We start from the raw sequence: 14,214 nt of genomic DNA on the forward strand, positions 1-14,214 counted from the left end.
TTATCCTGTCACTTTCTGTTTAAAGAGGACTAATGAAGGGGACACACATTAAACAGAGCATACACATCTCTCAGCCTCCAACCCCCCTTCACAAACCCGCTCCATAAATACGTAATGAAAAAAGAGGTGGACTTCTCTCTTTCTCGCAAATCAACAGAAGTGAGATCTGCCCCATATAAAAATAATATAAGCACACTGACAGCTGACTACACATCCTCCTCTGAGTCAGATAAGCAGATCTGGGACCGAAAAAATAAAAAACCCTCCTCCCCTCGTCATTTTAAAATCTGTCACTGTAAGAAATTAATATCACAAATCCAAAGCCTGGTTAAACCCCAGCGAATGTTTGCCTTTCATCCATAACCGGACCATCTGCCGCTCATTAACACATTGCCGTAGCGATGTCTTTCCTCAATTTAGATAATGCAGAGCTGATTTTCCCACCCCTTGGAAATAAGAAGTTAAACTGATGAACAGGGAAACGGTAGTAGTGCTATTTGTGTACTAAAATGTAAAAAGATTTTGTGGGACACGCCCGTGAACACTAGGCCATGGGTTCTATATTTTTTTGAACAAGTTCCATTGCTTATTCTCCTTCCTCTGCAAGTGCAGGTTGTTATACTGCATGATAACCTACAATTTTGTAATGAGCTTAAATACAGCATTTGAAGCCACGCTGCTTGTTTGTTGTACGTTTCCACAACGGCATGCCTGTATCATTGCTAAATTTGCTGGGAGGCAGCGCTCTGTAGAAGGGTTTAAAGAAAGCAGGGCAATGTAGGGGAGACAGGGGCTGGTTGTCACATTGCTTATTTTGGTATGAAAATTGTCAGTTTTGGGGTGAGAGTTCACCTAAATGGTCATTTCATGAGTAAGCCTCACATTATTGAAGTGGGCTATCATTTATATAGGTTCTTTCATTAGGCTACAATTCACATTTACTTTGAGGCTTGTTGTCAAATGTCATTTTTTTATGTCAAATCTATAGCCTAAAACAAATGTATATCCGTAACATTTGAAATGTTACTTGGTTAGTTTATTCTTAATCAACAAAAAGTTTTGTTGTTGTTTTTATGTTATAGATATTTCCAATCTCTACAAATGTAGAACTTATTTGGTGACTACAATATTTATCAACATTTAAATAGAGAATTTTTTACTGAAAACTCTTTTTGTGACAACCTACCCCGTATTGGGGTTGGTTGTAACAAAGTGACAGGTTGTCTTTGTGAGTTGCTAACTTTTTCTTATATTATTGCAAGAAGATAAAAGGTATAGATACTATTACCTAACACTTAAAGGGTTTCACTAGTGTTGAAATGACTCTTATACGCACTGAAATTGAGTGAGTCACAAGTGAGTAAAAAGTGTGACAAGCTGATTAAATGATTGTGACAGAGGGACAAAGGGACAAAGAAGCAAGGGAAAGCAATGATGAGAGACTTAGCATAAATCGGCAGCATAGCATAATGTTTAGAACTAAACAGGTTTCACTCCGATGTAGGTCAACGTGCTTAAGCTGAACTGCTTCCGTAATTATCCAGGTGTGTAAATGTTTATAAAAAAAATAAGCTGCTTAATTCTGGAAGATAATGAAGTGTTTCTCCTTGCGTCGATCGGATCATCCTCTCCTCCTTTTGTTTGGATTTGCGGAGCCGGAGCTGTCCGCGGCGCTGAAAATAAGCACCGCCGCGGAGAGATTTCGTGCGGCGCTGTGTGGCGTTCACTCACTCCCTCTCTCGGCGCCGCTCCCGCTAAATTTAGAGCGATGACAGCTACGACTGGGAGACGTAAATTATTAAGCTCCACGTTTGTCCCAGAAAGAAGTTGAATTGACCTTCTTTTTTCCCTCTTTGCTACGGAGTGACTGGAAGTAGAAAAGTGCGCGGGGCACGCAATTTAAAAAAAAAAACCCACAAACTGGCTGGGGATGGTTTATTTATGTTTTACAGTGTGAGCTGTGGGTATGTTTGTAAAGTTTAAAGGATCTTCTTTATGGCTTTCAAAATCAAATATTTAATACATCACTGCTATCCCAGGGCATGCTAATAAAAGTATAAGGTGAAGATTTATGGAGACCGTGATAAACCACTCTCAAGAAAGAAGTCTTAAAAATTTAAGAAAACGTAAACAGTCAAATCTGTAGCCAATGCAGTGCATGTGATTAACGAGATTCTGTGGCATATAATATTTTCTTCTAATTTGGCTCAGTGCCACCCGAGCCTTACTCACCCGAGCCTTACTCACATTCCCAGCTCCCTTTTCCCTGTGAAACCCTTCAAACGACACAAAATCAAAGAAGCAGAGATCTTCTGCTGATGCTCTGCCAAGATCTGATTACAAAGGGTGCCAAAACCGGTCTCACAAGGGAACCTTTGGGGTCAGTAATTAGGGCGTTTTACATCTGCTGATAGCCTTTGTTCTGTGTGGCTACTAGTTGAGCTTCTTGCTTCATAATTCATGTCTTTTCGCTTCATTATTGCGTTACTGTACACAGTCTGGGGTTGATCAAAAATTCTCTTTTTTCCTACCGAGTGGTGGAAAGGAGAGGAGGGCAGAGGAGGGGAGGAGAAGGGGAGAGTAGGAGAAAAAGGGATGGGAGTGAAGTGGGAGAGAGAGTGGAGGAGCCGGGAGATTTTTGAGCGTGCCCCCTCTGATTTCAGTCGCAGTTCTGCTGAGAAAGTGAGAGCGACACAAAGAGTTTTGAGTTGTAACAAAACATAATTATCAAATTAGGATGGCCAAGTCTCATACTATCTTGCAGTACAACAAAAACAACCAAAAAAACAAAACACAAGTTCGGCTGAGAGAGAGACAGACAGAGAGGGAGAGAGAGACAGAGAGGGAGAGAGAGACAGAGAGAGAGACAGAGCATGAGAGAGAGAGAGAGAGAGAGAGAGAGAGACAGAGAGAGACAGAGAGGGAGAGAGAGAGTGTGAGAGAGAGAGAGAGTGAGAGAGAGCAACATAGGCAGAGAGACAGATTGATTATGACAGTAAAACTGCAAACACACATCTGGCTCGAGCGCAAAGGTGAACAAAGCCCTGTAACGCTACGCTCCATCCTTCACAGATCACAGCGCTCTCCCTGTACGCTAACCCCTCTCCTCTCCCTCCCAGATGGATGAACCGGCTCGGGTTGGCCGCCATTGGCTACACGCCGGACGACAAGGTGCCACACCCAGAGGAAGGTGAGAGCAAATCACAGCACACTATAAATCACCTGACCTCCCTTAACCGTCATTTGACCCTATTCACTGTTTCATCTCTTAAAAACCAGTTTTATTCATATTTAAACTGTGTGATGTTTTTTAATTTTCTATTTTGGTGGGTAAACATTATTAAATAGTAAACATGGAATAAACATAATGCTATGTTTTCAGAAGTCCTATACCAACTTTGCATGTGTTATATGTGCTTATTTTGACCCTCTGTAACTGTATAAATTGTCAGAAAATAGGCAACCCCTTTTATTTTTATCTCAGACTTCTTTGTGGATGATTATGGTGGCACTTTCCCATAAACGTGCCTAACTTTCACTTCCTGTACCTCAGGCTCTGAATTAGATGTTTCTCACCGATTTTTCATATTTATGGATGAAAGGCTAGTAATTTGGAAGACAATAAGAAGGCAACACACAAGTGTCAAAAATGTTATTTTGCAATAAGTTTGCATTCATTTGAACTGTTGGGGTCAATTCGACCCAAACATAAAAGCGGTCATAAACTCTTAACATGAAAGGAAGGTTAAATAGCGCTACAGCAGTGGTCTCCAGACCTGATCCTGGAGACCCTCTGGGTCAGCTGTTTTTTTTGTTTTCACCTTAAAATCAGTACCCTGTTGAGACCCAGGTAACCAGTTGAGGTGAGTTAACCGTGTATTCAACTACTGTAATTGATTAATTAAGCGCAGAGTAACAACAAAAACCAGCAGACCCTGTAGCAGGACCAGGGTTGGAGACCACCGCACTACAGAATCAGTGGGTGCTATGCACCAGGTTTAATTCACACCCATTTGTCCCTGTGCTCAACGAATATGTGCTTGCATTTCAGATTACTGGAGCGAGAGTGACCAGGATGAAATCGATGGCTCGATGACTCTCAAGCAGGAAGGCCCGTCCCCGCTTTGTGACAGCTACCATCGCACCCCCTCTGTAGGTGTACTCGAACACCAAAAACGTGTATGCCCTCACAAGCCATCACTCCTGAATTACAGGCTGTGAGAAACAGGGCCTCCAGTTAGCTCAGAGCGAGTGCAAGAGCAAGGCTCTTCGCTTCAATAATATAATACAGGCAAGCGCACATCATAAGTAGTTAGCACTGGTGCTAGGTAAAAAAACAAGAAGCCAAAAATAAAAAGTAGGCTAATATCTGCACACTGCTGTTAATCGTGATGCTCTCTGGTACTATATTTATTAAAGCGAGCAAGACAGCGTTTTCGACCAGTTTGGTCTTTGTCAGGTGTAAGTGTGGTACCTATTTAAACAACTGCCGGCTTACTCATGTGACCAAACTGGTCGAAACATGGTCTTGCTGACTGTAATACATTTACCGGGGAGCATTTTATCAGCAGTGTGTGGGTATTAGTTTCTATCTAAACACCAGAGCCTGCTGCGTCTCACCACTCCCTCTCACTTAGGCCTGAGCAACGCCATCACGTGGAACCGTTTATCCACCTTCAGGCAACCCTGCATCTCACCACTAGAGGGAGCTTAAATATGCTACAACTGCCGTACTGTGGTTTCCTTCTGGGAGCAAGCTCCAGGTGGCATTCAAAGCAGATTCTGTTTTGTATGATAGCTGTCTCCGTTTTCCATTTTCAAATAATATTTAGCCACACAACTAAAAGGTTTTTTCTTTTTTGGAAATGGAAAGAGTCCACTCTCCTTCTGAATACTTTATTCAGACATGGTAACGCAGAGAAGCGTACAGGTAGAGAAGGGAATCACATCACAAAAAGTTCCAGAGTGGAGGATCAAAGGCACAGCATTGCAGGGAATTTGCTTTTGGCTTGAGAGGGTTTTGTATCTGAATACAAATCAACTTTGGTCTGCGTGGTGGTGATATTTTGAATACTCCCTGACACCTTCCGAACACTTCAAATGATTTTTTGGTTTTACATGATCCTTCTGAACCTGTCTGCTCTAGGGTATTTTTACCCTCATGTCTCTAGTGGAATCATGAATTCCTGAACTGTATTTCAGTATTCAAACTGGTGCAAGGTCATTTGATATCGCAAAACTGTTTTATGCTTTTATTTTCAGCAGAGATTAAGAAATCACACCTTTGCATAGCGATGGTTCATGCAGGTACCAGCAGACTCTTTCAAGATTGTGCAAGTGTTTTCCACAGTGGTGTGTCCCCAGTGGGTAGAGCGACCCCAGAAATGAACCCAGCAGTGTGACTGGTGGAAAATCCAGGGATCAGGAAATAAAAGTCCTGCCTTGTGTTTCCTCCTCCCAGGAACTGATTTCACTTATTGGTAGACAACACACATTTCAAACCTACAGCCCTAATTCTGCAAATAATTACATAATCAAGATCTGAGGCAAGAATACAACTTAGCATACACACAGTTTGAGACCACTGGCCCACAGCTAGCCTGAGAGGCAGTGTTCTGGTCAAGGAGCTGTGAAGGTTATGGTCCCACCAGTACACTCTCAGACATGAAGGTATGGAAAAGTGCTTCAAAATGTACAAATGCTTGTTGTTGGGGCAGTGCCCAATATGTGCCGAAAATTGTACCCTGAGTCAGCAATATGTAATACATTTGTACCTTTTTTTGCTTGGAAAATGTACTCATTTGTAACCAAAGAGAACATTACTGTAGTTTCAGGGTACATTTGCGAAATTTTGTAGAACAAAAATGTACCACCACCGTCACTTTATTTGTGACAATGTAGAGCAAGATACAATACTTTACCTGAATGACTTAAGTATACATTATGTTCTGTTGTATAAAATGGATGTTATGTAAAGGAAAGTCGAAAAAATGTGGTTATTTTATTAATGGACATCCTAACCGAGGAAGTCATACATGACCTCGTATTAAATTTTAAAGTACCTCAGCATAGTTTGGGGGAAAAACATGGGCACGAGTTCTACCCTATTTCTGAGAGAGTGCTGAGTTCATTGCTCTGTGTCTCTCCCCCCCCAGGTGAACTCCTCCAGCCCTTTCCCAGAGCCCAAACACGGCAGGCACTTCTCCAGCGAGTCCACGTACTCCCACTCCTCCGCTGAGGACTCCCGGCCGGACGCCCCCGGCAGCACCCACTCGTCGGGCTGCCGCTCCACGCACCGTGAGCGCCGCTCCTGGCAGGACCTCATCGAGACGCCGCTCACCAGCTCCGGCCTCCACTTCCTGCAGACCGTCCCGGCTGACTCCGAGGGCGACGGCGGGGGTTGCTACGGCGGCACGCTGGGGGGAGGGGGTGGGGGGGGCCGCCAGGCCGTGTCGCCGGAACGGCGGTGGCAGGCCACGCTGCCCGTCCAGAGGAGGAACCGCCCCGACCGGGACGGACCGTTCCCATTGGTCGGGAGCGAGGAGCGGGGGGCTCACGCTCACTGCCGCAGCCACAAACAGCGCAGCCAGAGCCTGCCCAGGAACCGCGAGGCCCGGGGCGCCAAGGCCGGCCTCCACCTCGCCCGGACCTCGGACGAGAAGAGCGAGGACGATGAGGTGCCTTTCCACGTACACGACGGCGCCGGCAAAGAAGGTGAGGCCTCCCCCTCCTCTTCCCACGAACAACAGTGCTCTTCTGGCCCTGAGGGCACCCGCTATCTACCTCGTACATATTCACCAGCATTTATGAGCGGGCAGGTCGTGACCTTAAGGCATTGAATAATGGCGGCTATAAAGATGGAATCCTGGGTCAAATACATCATTGTTTTGGATTGAAGTACTTTTCTGACTTTGTTTTGATCTTGCTTGATGCAGTAGAAGGTGAGCTTTTGAGGTTTGCACTTTTGAGGTATTTCATAGGTCCCAATACAACAGACAAGCTCAGTAAAGCGTAGAAAAGTATTTGAGTCCAATTATGTATTTGACCCAGGTCTGCTGTGCACACAGAAGGAGAAAAGTTGAAAAGTGCTGCGTGTTGTATTATGTAAGTCACAAATACATAATTAATCTGAGGAGAGGCAAAGTTCAGTGCTTCGGCTCAGTACATCTGCTCACAACAGCTGGGGTGAGTTCAACACTGTTCAAACTGATGAGTCTAGATTTACTAAATGGCCTGTTCTCATCATGAACCCACTGAGACCTGGCTGGACCCTGGCTGGCAATAAAGCATGTTAATAAAGCACTCCTAATGAAACGTTAGTTGACCATTGTTTCTTAACGTATTTTCAAAATGTTAAATGCACTAAAAAGTTTTTTTTAACAAAGGCAGCTAGTCCTTTACATGTGGGTGGGGTTTACAAGAATACCACAAATACCAAAATATCTACCACTGCTTCAGTCTCTTAGTTATTTAAATTTTTTGGGTCTTTCGTTGCAGTTCACACACAATACAGTGAATCGACTATTTAATGGTTTGTTCATGTAGCTGAGACTGTTCTGAAAAAAAGTAGGTAAAGGCAGACTGAGTTAAAAACTAAGAGGAAGAAAATTGGCTAAAATAAGGTCTCTGAGGGTTAAACTTTAGTTTCTTAGGTTACATCTGTTTAAATCTGTAGTGGCTCATGGTGACACGCTTAGCATAAGCAACAAATTGGAGAGAATGGAATTATATTAAAAAAAAATTATGTAGGCTTTCTACCTGGTTGTCTGTTGATATTTTATATTTGTGCCTTCTCTCTTCAAGAGACGTGAGTTCCCTTTCTTCCATATGTTTGGGGGTCATGATAGGAAGACCACTCATTGTAAACAGCCTTCTGGGAGCCAGAAAGGATCTGAGATCCAAACCTGTGTCAAATATGTAATTGCTTTGGATTTAAATACATTTTTGCTCAATTGATCTTGCCTGGTACAATTGAGCCAACCAAGAGGACCAGAAGGTGGGCTTTTGTCACTTTTTGCGAGAATTTAATAGGTTCCAATATATCAGACAAGCTCAGTAAACCAGAGAAAGGTATTTGAATCCCAAACTGTATTTGACCCAGGCCTGCTGAGATCTTCTCCAAAGATGTATTACCCTGAGTAAGAGCCTTCTACTAGCGAGTCCGCCAATGGTCCTTGGTGAATAAATGAGGACAGTTATGAATAATCATGCCCTTGAAAGTGTGCATCATGCGTGTGTCACGTGTGCCCGCTCACAGAGTACCGGCGGGAGGAACACGACGTCACGGACGGGCTCCAGCAGCTGTACCGCTCGCTGGAGCAGGCCAGCCTGTCTGCGTTCGGCGAGCAACGCCCCTCCACCAAACAGGAGTTCCGGCGGTCCTTCGTCAAGCGCTGCAACGATCCCGTCATCAACGACAAGCTGCACCGTATCCGCGCTCTACGGAGCACGCTCAAGGTATCCGCCGCTTCTGTTCAACACGAAGCAGCAACAACACTCTCTCACCCCACAGAGTACGTGGTTGGCTGGTTCAATGGTTAGTCGGATGGTTAATTAATTGATTGGTTGACTATACCTGTATGGTTAAATGAATGGTAGGTTGATTGATTGAGTGCTTGCTACCAGCTGTTTCAAAAATAGCTTGAGGTATTTTCTTCAGCAGGGTGTCCATTTGAGTTGCAACTCCCAACTGCATATATTCCCATCTGCTTGATTTAGGCCAAAGAGGGGGACCTGACCATCTTAAACCAAGTGCTGGATGACCCTGCCCTGAACTCTAAGAAGTTCCGCGAGTGGAAGCAACACCATCAAGAGCTGTTCATGGACATCTGTGAGTTCAGCTCGGGCCCCAGGGACTCCCACAACGGGGCGGCCGAGCTCTCTCCGCTGGCCACTCCTCTCATGACCCACACCCACTCGTTCATCGAGACGCACGTGTGAGACACAGCGAGGGGAAGGGGGGGGGTCCTAACCTCCTCCTTACCCCTCCGCCCTCCCTCGCTCCCCTCCACACCACACCAACTGACCAACCAGCCACTGTAATATGTGTAAATACTGTACCGAGGACAAACGGAAGAAGAGAGTCGTGGTGTAAATAACTGTGGATAAAATCGAGAATAGCCCCACAGGGTGCCCTCTGCATGCCTGAGCAGAAAGTATTATCCTTCCTTTATCTTCTGAACTGACAAAAGAAAAAGCAGACAAACAAAAGCTAAAGAACAAAAAAGACAACTTTTCTGGCTTTTGCTGTTGCGAAGCGTTTTTGTCCTCTTATTCGGTTATTCCTTTATTTCCTTTTTCCTGGTCCTGCTGATAGCAGAGGGAGAACTGTAGCAGCAATATGAAGGAGGATCATTTCCACCACAACACTGTATACTTCTGTACCCCGTTTCACAAACCACAGCTCTCAGATACCACAGATTTTTTATAAACATTTATATTTATACTATTATACTAATACTGTTATTTGTTTTTAAATGCAAGCTCGTGTAAACATGGAGGAAAGTTTGGCTGAATGCAAATTTAAGACTGTTGAAGGGTCTCTACCGACTTCTGATTTGGGGATTCGTTATTTGACCACCAGTCTTATCAGACGGTGTTCTAGAAGTTTCCATGCATCGCTGGGAGTGAGTATATATACAGGAAGAACAGTGTTTGTCTAGAAGCAGGCCACTCTTTAAAACTGTGAACTATCCTTGTGAATGCAATCTTATGATTCTGTCTATGCAGAATCAACTTTTTACAAATCGACATATAAAAGGACTAAACAAAATGAAAAAAAAAATGAACAAAAAAAACCGAAACATTGCTTTGCGCTTGAACGATTACCGGTCGCTTTATCTGTGCAGTTAGCTGCTGTGGGTGAACTCAGGTCCTTGGTTCAATTCAGAAATGGCTGCAGTGGGTGGAACTCAGGTCCTCGGTTCGATTCCAGAATTTCTTGTCCGAATTCTCCATTTCTGAATTGGCTTCGAATCCCTGTCACTTAGCATACAAGTGCCCCTTATAACAGATTAAAAACATATGTTCAAATGTGACATTCAAATATAAGGAATACACTTTCATATATGTCGACATATGTCATAGAATAAATTATATTTATTTTAATATATATTATATATTGTAAAATGTTTTGCAATCTATGACAATTGCTATATATGAACACAATTACCTAAATAAATATAACAGTTATATATATCGCAACAATGTGTTTAGGCATATATTGACATATATTTATTTCACTCTGTATTAGCCTTCTTAAAAGGGTTAACATGATTTTACTAGTCTGTGTAGACTAATGGCAAATACCTGGTCTGGTGTATTTTGGTGTGTGTGTGTGTGTGTGTGTGTGTGTGTGCATGCATACGGGTGTGTGACAGTAGTGTGTGTGCGCATGTGTGTAAGACAGAGAGCAAGTGAGAGAAAGTGAATGTGCAGCTTTAGGGGTATGTGCCATAGAAATCTATGATACAGTATATGCTCTATGGTATACACACATACATGCATGTGATCATGACCAAGAGCCTGTTGTCATGTACTCATGCACCCACAATCTCACACATTAACAATACAGAACCGAACTGTAAGGCAGTAAGGCAAGGTTCCCCCACTGACCTTGCAATAAATGAGTTCCATACTAAAACATACGCTATGCTTTCTCAAACATATGCTCTATGAAACTGTGTAACTGCACATATTCCACCAAGATAGCATTTAGTATTCATATATCCATATTCAGTGATGCTGATATATTTTCACAATATTGTTTTTTTTTTTTTTCAAATATGTGTTTTACTTGTATATTTTTGTATATATTTCTTCTGTCTTAAAAACCAAGGGTTGATATTGATAGATTGGTTTGTCTCTCCACTGAATCTGACTGGGAAATGACAGATGTTTCTAGTCTATTCCGCCCCTCTATTTAAACCATATACAAACTGCTCCACAGAATGTCTAATGTTATGGTAGACTGAAGAAGTGTAATATTGTAGCTCTTTTAAGCCGTAAAGGAAAGTATGCATAATCATAACTGCTGCTGATGAATCATGCTTTTTCTGATACAAGAACTGTTATTGTTGAGGAGGAAATAAGACTTATCTGTAAAAAGATACTGTGTTTAAGAATGACAAATGTATTTATTTTTGAACTGTTGAATGATTGGCTTTCTTATGCCACAAGGTTATGCCACACCTGGAAAATCAGGAAGTGGGAAATAAACGATTAAAAAATTATATAAAAACTCCAGAACTGTAAACACAATATGCCAAGAGCTTCTTTGGTTCAATGTATGTTATAGATTCAGTTTCAGTGTGCTTTTTCCTTAACTCTGAATGTCAAGGAAAGATTTTTTAACAACACTGCTGAAATTCACAAAAAAAAAAATATTTTGTGAGGAGAGACAAAAATCAATGCCTGCTTTGTTGCTCAGAGGTGAGGGAAAGTGCAATATGATTAGACTGAATCAAGTTTTTGACTCCAAGTCCTGAATTTTCAGTTTTATTAACATGGTGAACCTTGTGGCAGTATGTACAGAAGCCTGAACACCTTTCTCACTGTACAGCTATGACTTTGAGGTAAAGCCCCACCCTACAGATAAACAATATTTTTTATTATAAAACCAATATACATATGCAGGAAATGGCCACTCATTCACAGTATACTTAACTCTAGACTGTTTTTCCAAATCTTCAAAACCTTGTATCTCATATACCATATGTTAAGGGGTGGCATTATTATTATTTTTAACTGAGTGCACTGTACATTATTTACCAATGGAGCAATTTAGTTGTCTAGTTAAGAATGGCCAAAATAAAGAGTGTGTTTTTCAGAAGAAAAAGCACTTTAAACAATTACATAAAAGTGCACGCCCTATTGCGGATGTGTCACAATTCCCTCTAAATCATATGCATGTGTTGAAGACACAAGTCATATTTAAATGTTAAATCCAACCAAATAAGAAAGATCTCATTTATTATATTTTATCCAGACAATGTGCATTGCTGTTGTAAATACAATCATGCCTTTTGTACTGGCTGTGAAGGTCTGTGGGAGAATAAATTTGTGTGTATATTAATATAGTTCGGTTGTCCTCCCAGAGGATACCTGTACCACCAGAACACATCTGACGTGAGGAGAAACCATAAGCGCCATGCGGAGATTAGGAGATAATCAGCATCAGGACATGAGTAAACAGCTTTAGGATTATGTGTCACTATCTGACATTTTCTTTTGAGAATTGTTTTCACCCTGTTTGTTTTAATTTATTTTCTTGCGGGTCAATCGTATCTTCAGTCTTCTGGTGCACAAATAATATTGCTTTGGAGTATGTAAAATGCAAACGATAATTATTGTAATTATTATTTGCTGTTTTTATAACTAGACTGGGTAAAATGGTGCAAGAGACGTAGAATCCGTCTTTGTGTTCACTGATTTCTTCCTACACTTCGTAATGTACTGTACAGTCGGTTCTGGTGTCTTTCTTTCAGTAGCATCAGCTCCAACTATTGAAAGCGACTAAAAATCATGTTAAATCATCAATACAGATCCCCATCCTGGGGGTTTTAGGTATGGAATATTTATACTCTAGTCCATTGACACCTGTTACAGCAGCTGATTCCATTTCCAATTGAGATGGTTGACTCCAGTTCGACAAAGTAACGGGTGGGTCTATGTAAAAGTAACTCTCAATGAAAGTACTCAGACTGCCTTGTCCGAAATGTCTGAGGGTAGAATTCAGACTTTCAGGTGCTGTGAAGGATGTTTATCAGCTTCTCTGAAACTGACAGGTTTGGTGCTACAGTAAGACAGCCTCCGACTCAGCTGCTGTCAGGTTCGGCAGTAACCGATTGGCCCTGACAGTTAGACTCTCAACGGAACTTTCCAGAAAACCTTTCATCACCTCATTACATCACACCATCTTAGGATTGTCATATTCATGCATATTTAGTGTACACTGTATGTAAATATGCCTAGTGCTGTGTACCTGATCTCTTGCAAAGGGTTTGATTGTGATTCAGAAAAGACCTGCGCCGACCACAGACATTTGATGCTACGTTTTAACTTGTATTACGGAATGTGTGCCTAAGCTAATTTCATATTGTGGGTCTAAATGGTGAAAACTGAAGTACATAATTATCCTTCCCAGATCATCTAGCTGTGGTATCATTAGGTGCACAGACAGCGGATGTGTTTTATGAGCGGATCTGAGCTTACCATAATTGAATCTGCCCGCTCCGATGTTGAACTCGCTCTAATGTGCCCCGGGGCAATATAACAAGCTCGCACCTTCTCGCATTGCCTTTCACGCTCTTCTCCTCACTCTCGACTCAAACCCCAAACTGGCACAGTCGATCGCATTCCCTCTCGCAATAGCAGTCTTCAGGGCCACTCTTATCACCTCCGCGGCTCCCTGTGTTTTTTTTCTATTTCAGTGTCTTTTCTTTTTTACAGACAGAGGAGCGAAACATAGCCCGTGTAGAACCTTATTTAAGGCACAGACTGTCCTTTTCTTTCTTTACGTGTCAGTGTTATAAAAATCTGTCTGAATGGGGTTCCACTGTGGTATTTCGGGGGTGTAAACCTCGTGGTACATTGCACAGGTGTGTAAGATGTAAGTTGCACTGCGACATTAAAAAAGGAACATATTGCTCTTTTTTCAAAGATAATAACTGTTATTCTGTAAATGAACTGATTAAAGAAGTGATATAAGAGAGAACGAAAATGACATTTATTCTTCCTAAAATTAAAAAGTAGCCTTTTTGGTTTCATATATATATATACAGTAAATATATATATATATATATGTATATATATGTATATATATATATATATATATATATATATATATATATATATATATATATATTTAAAGAGATTGTAAAACTTCAGTTGTAAAACTAATAAACTGAATTCTCTGCACTATTACATTCTTTATTTGTGGTGTGGTTTTTGTCACCTGATTCATTTACATTTGTATTTCAGGAATTATCTTGATGCTTACACCTAATAATTATTTAATGAATTTGTTATTGTAGCACGCTGCAGAAACACACATGAAAGCGGAGTCCATACACTCAAGACTGTACTGAGTGTGCATTACACACTCATATTTTCTTGTACGACGCCTACATTTCTGTCTAGACAGGATTCTTTTGAAGATGAGTTTGTTGTCTGTATTGAGTCACTGAGTCTTTCCACACAAGTTTCCACGCATTT

At 41.7% G+C, this 14,214-nt stretch overlaps 1 protein-coding gene across 1 annotated transcript in view; it reads left to right on the plus strand.

Annotated features, from left to right (window-relative positions):
- LOC133132719 (connector enhancer of kinase suppressor of ras 2-like) overlaps window positions 1-12,073 on the plus strand; it is a 100,783-nt gene extending 88,710 nt beyond the window's left edge. Inside the window, exons 18-22 of the mRNA XM_061248381.1 lie at window positions 3,120-3,190; window positions 4,052-4,152; window positions 6,156-6,714; window positions 8,258-8,457; window positions 8,719-12,073. Of these exons, the coding sequence (XP_061104365.1) occupies window positions 3,120-3,190; window positions 4,052-4,152; window positions 6,156-6,714; window positions 8,258-8,457; window positions 8,719-8,940 (1,153 nt within the window). The 3' untranslated portion in view covers window positions 8,941-12,073. The remainder of the gene's footprint in view (window positions 1-3,119; window positions 3,191-4,051; window positions 4,153-6,155; window positions 6,715-8,257; window positions 8,458-8,718) is intronic.
- The last annotated feature ends 2,141 nt before the right edge of the window (window positions 12,074-14,214 follow it).

Source organism: Conger conger, chromosome 7 (assembly GCF_963514075.1).
Source record: "Conger conger chromosome 7, fConCon1.1, whole genome shotgun sequence".
Classification (NCBI taxonomy): Eukaryota; Metazoa; Chordata; class Actinopteri; order Anguilliformes; family Congridae; genus Conger; species Conger conger.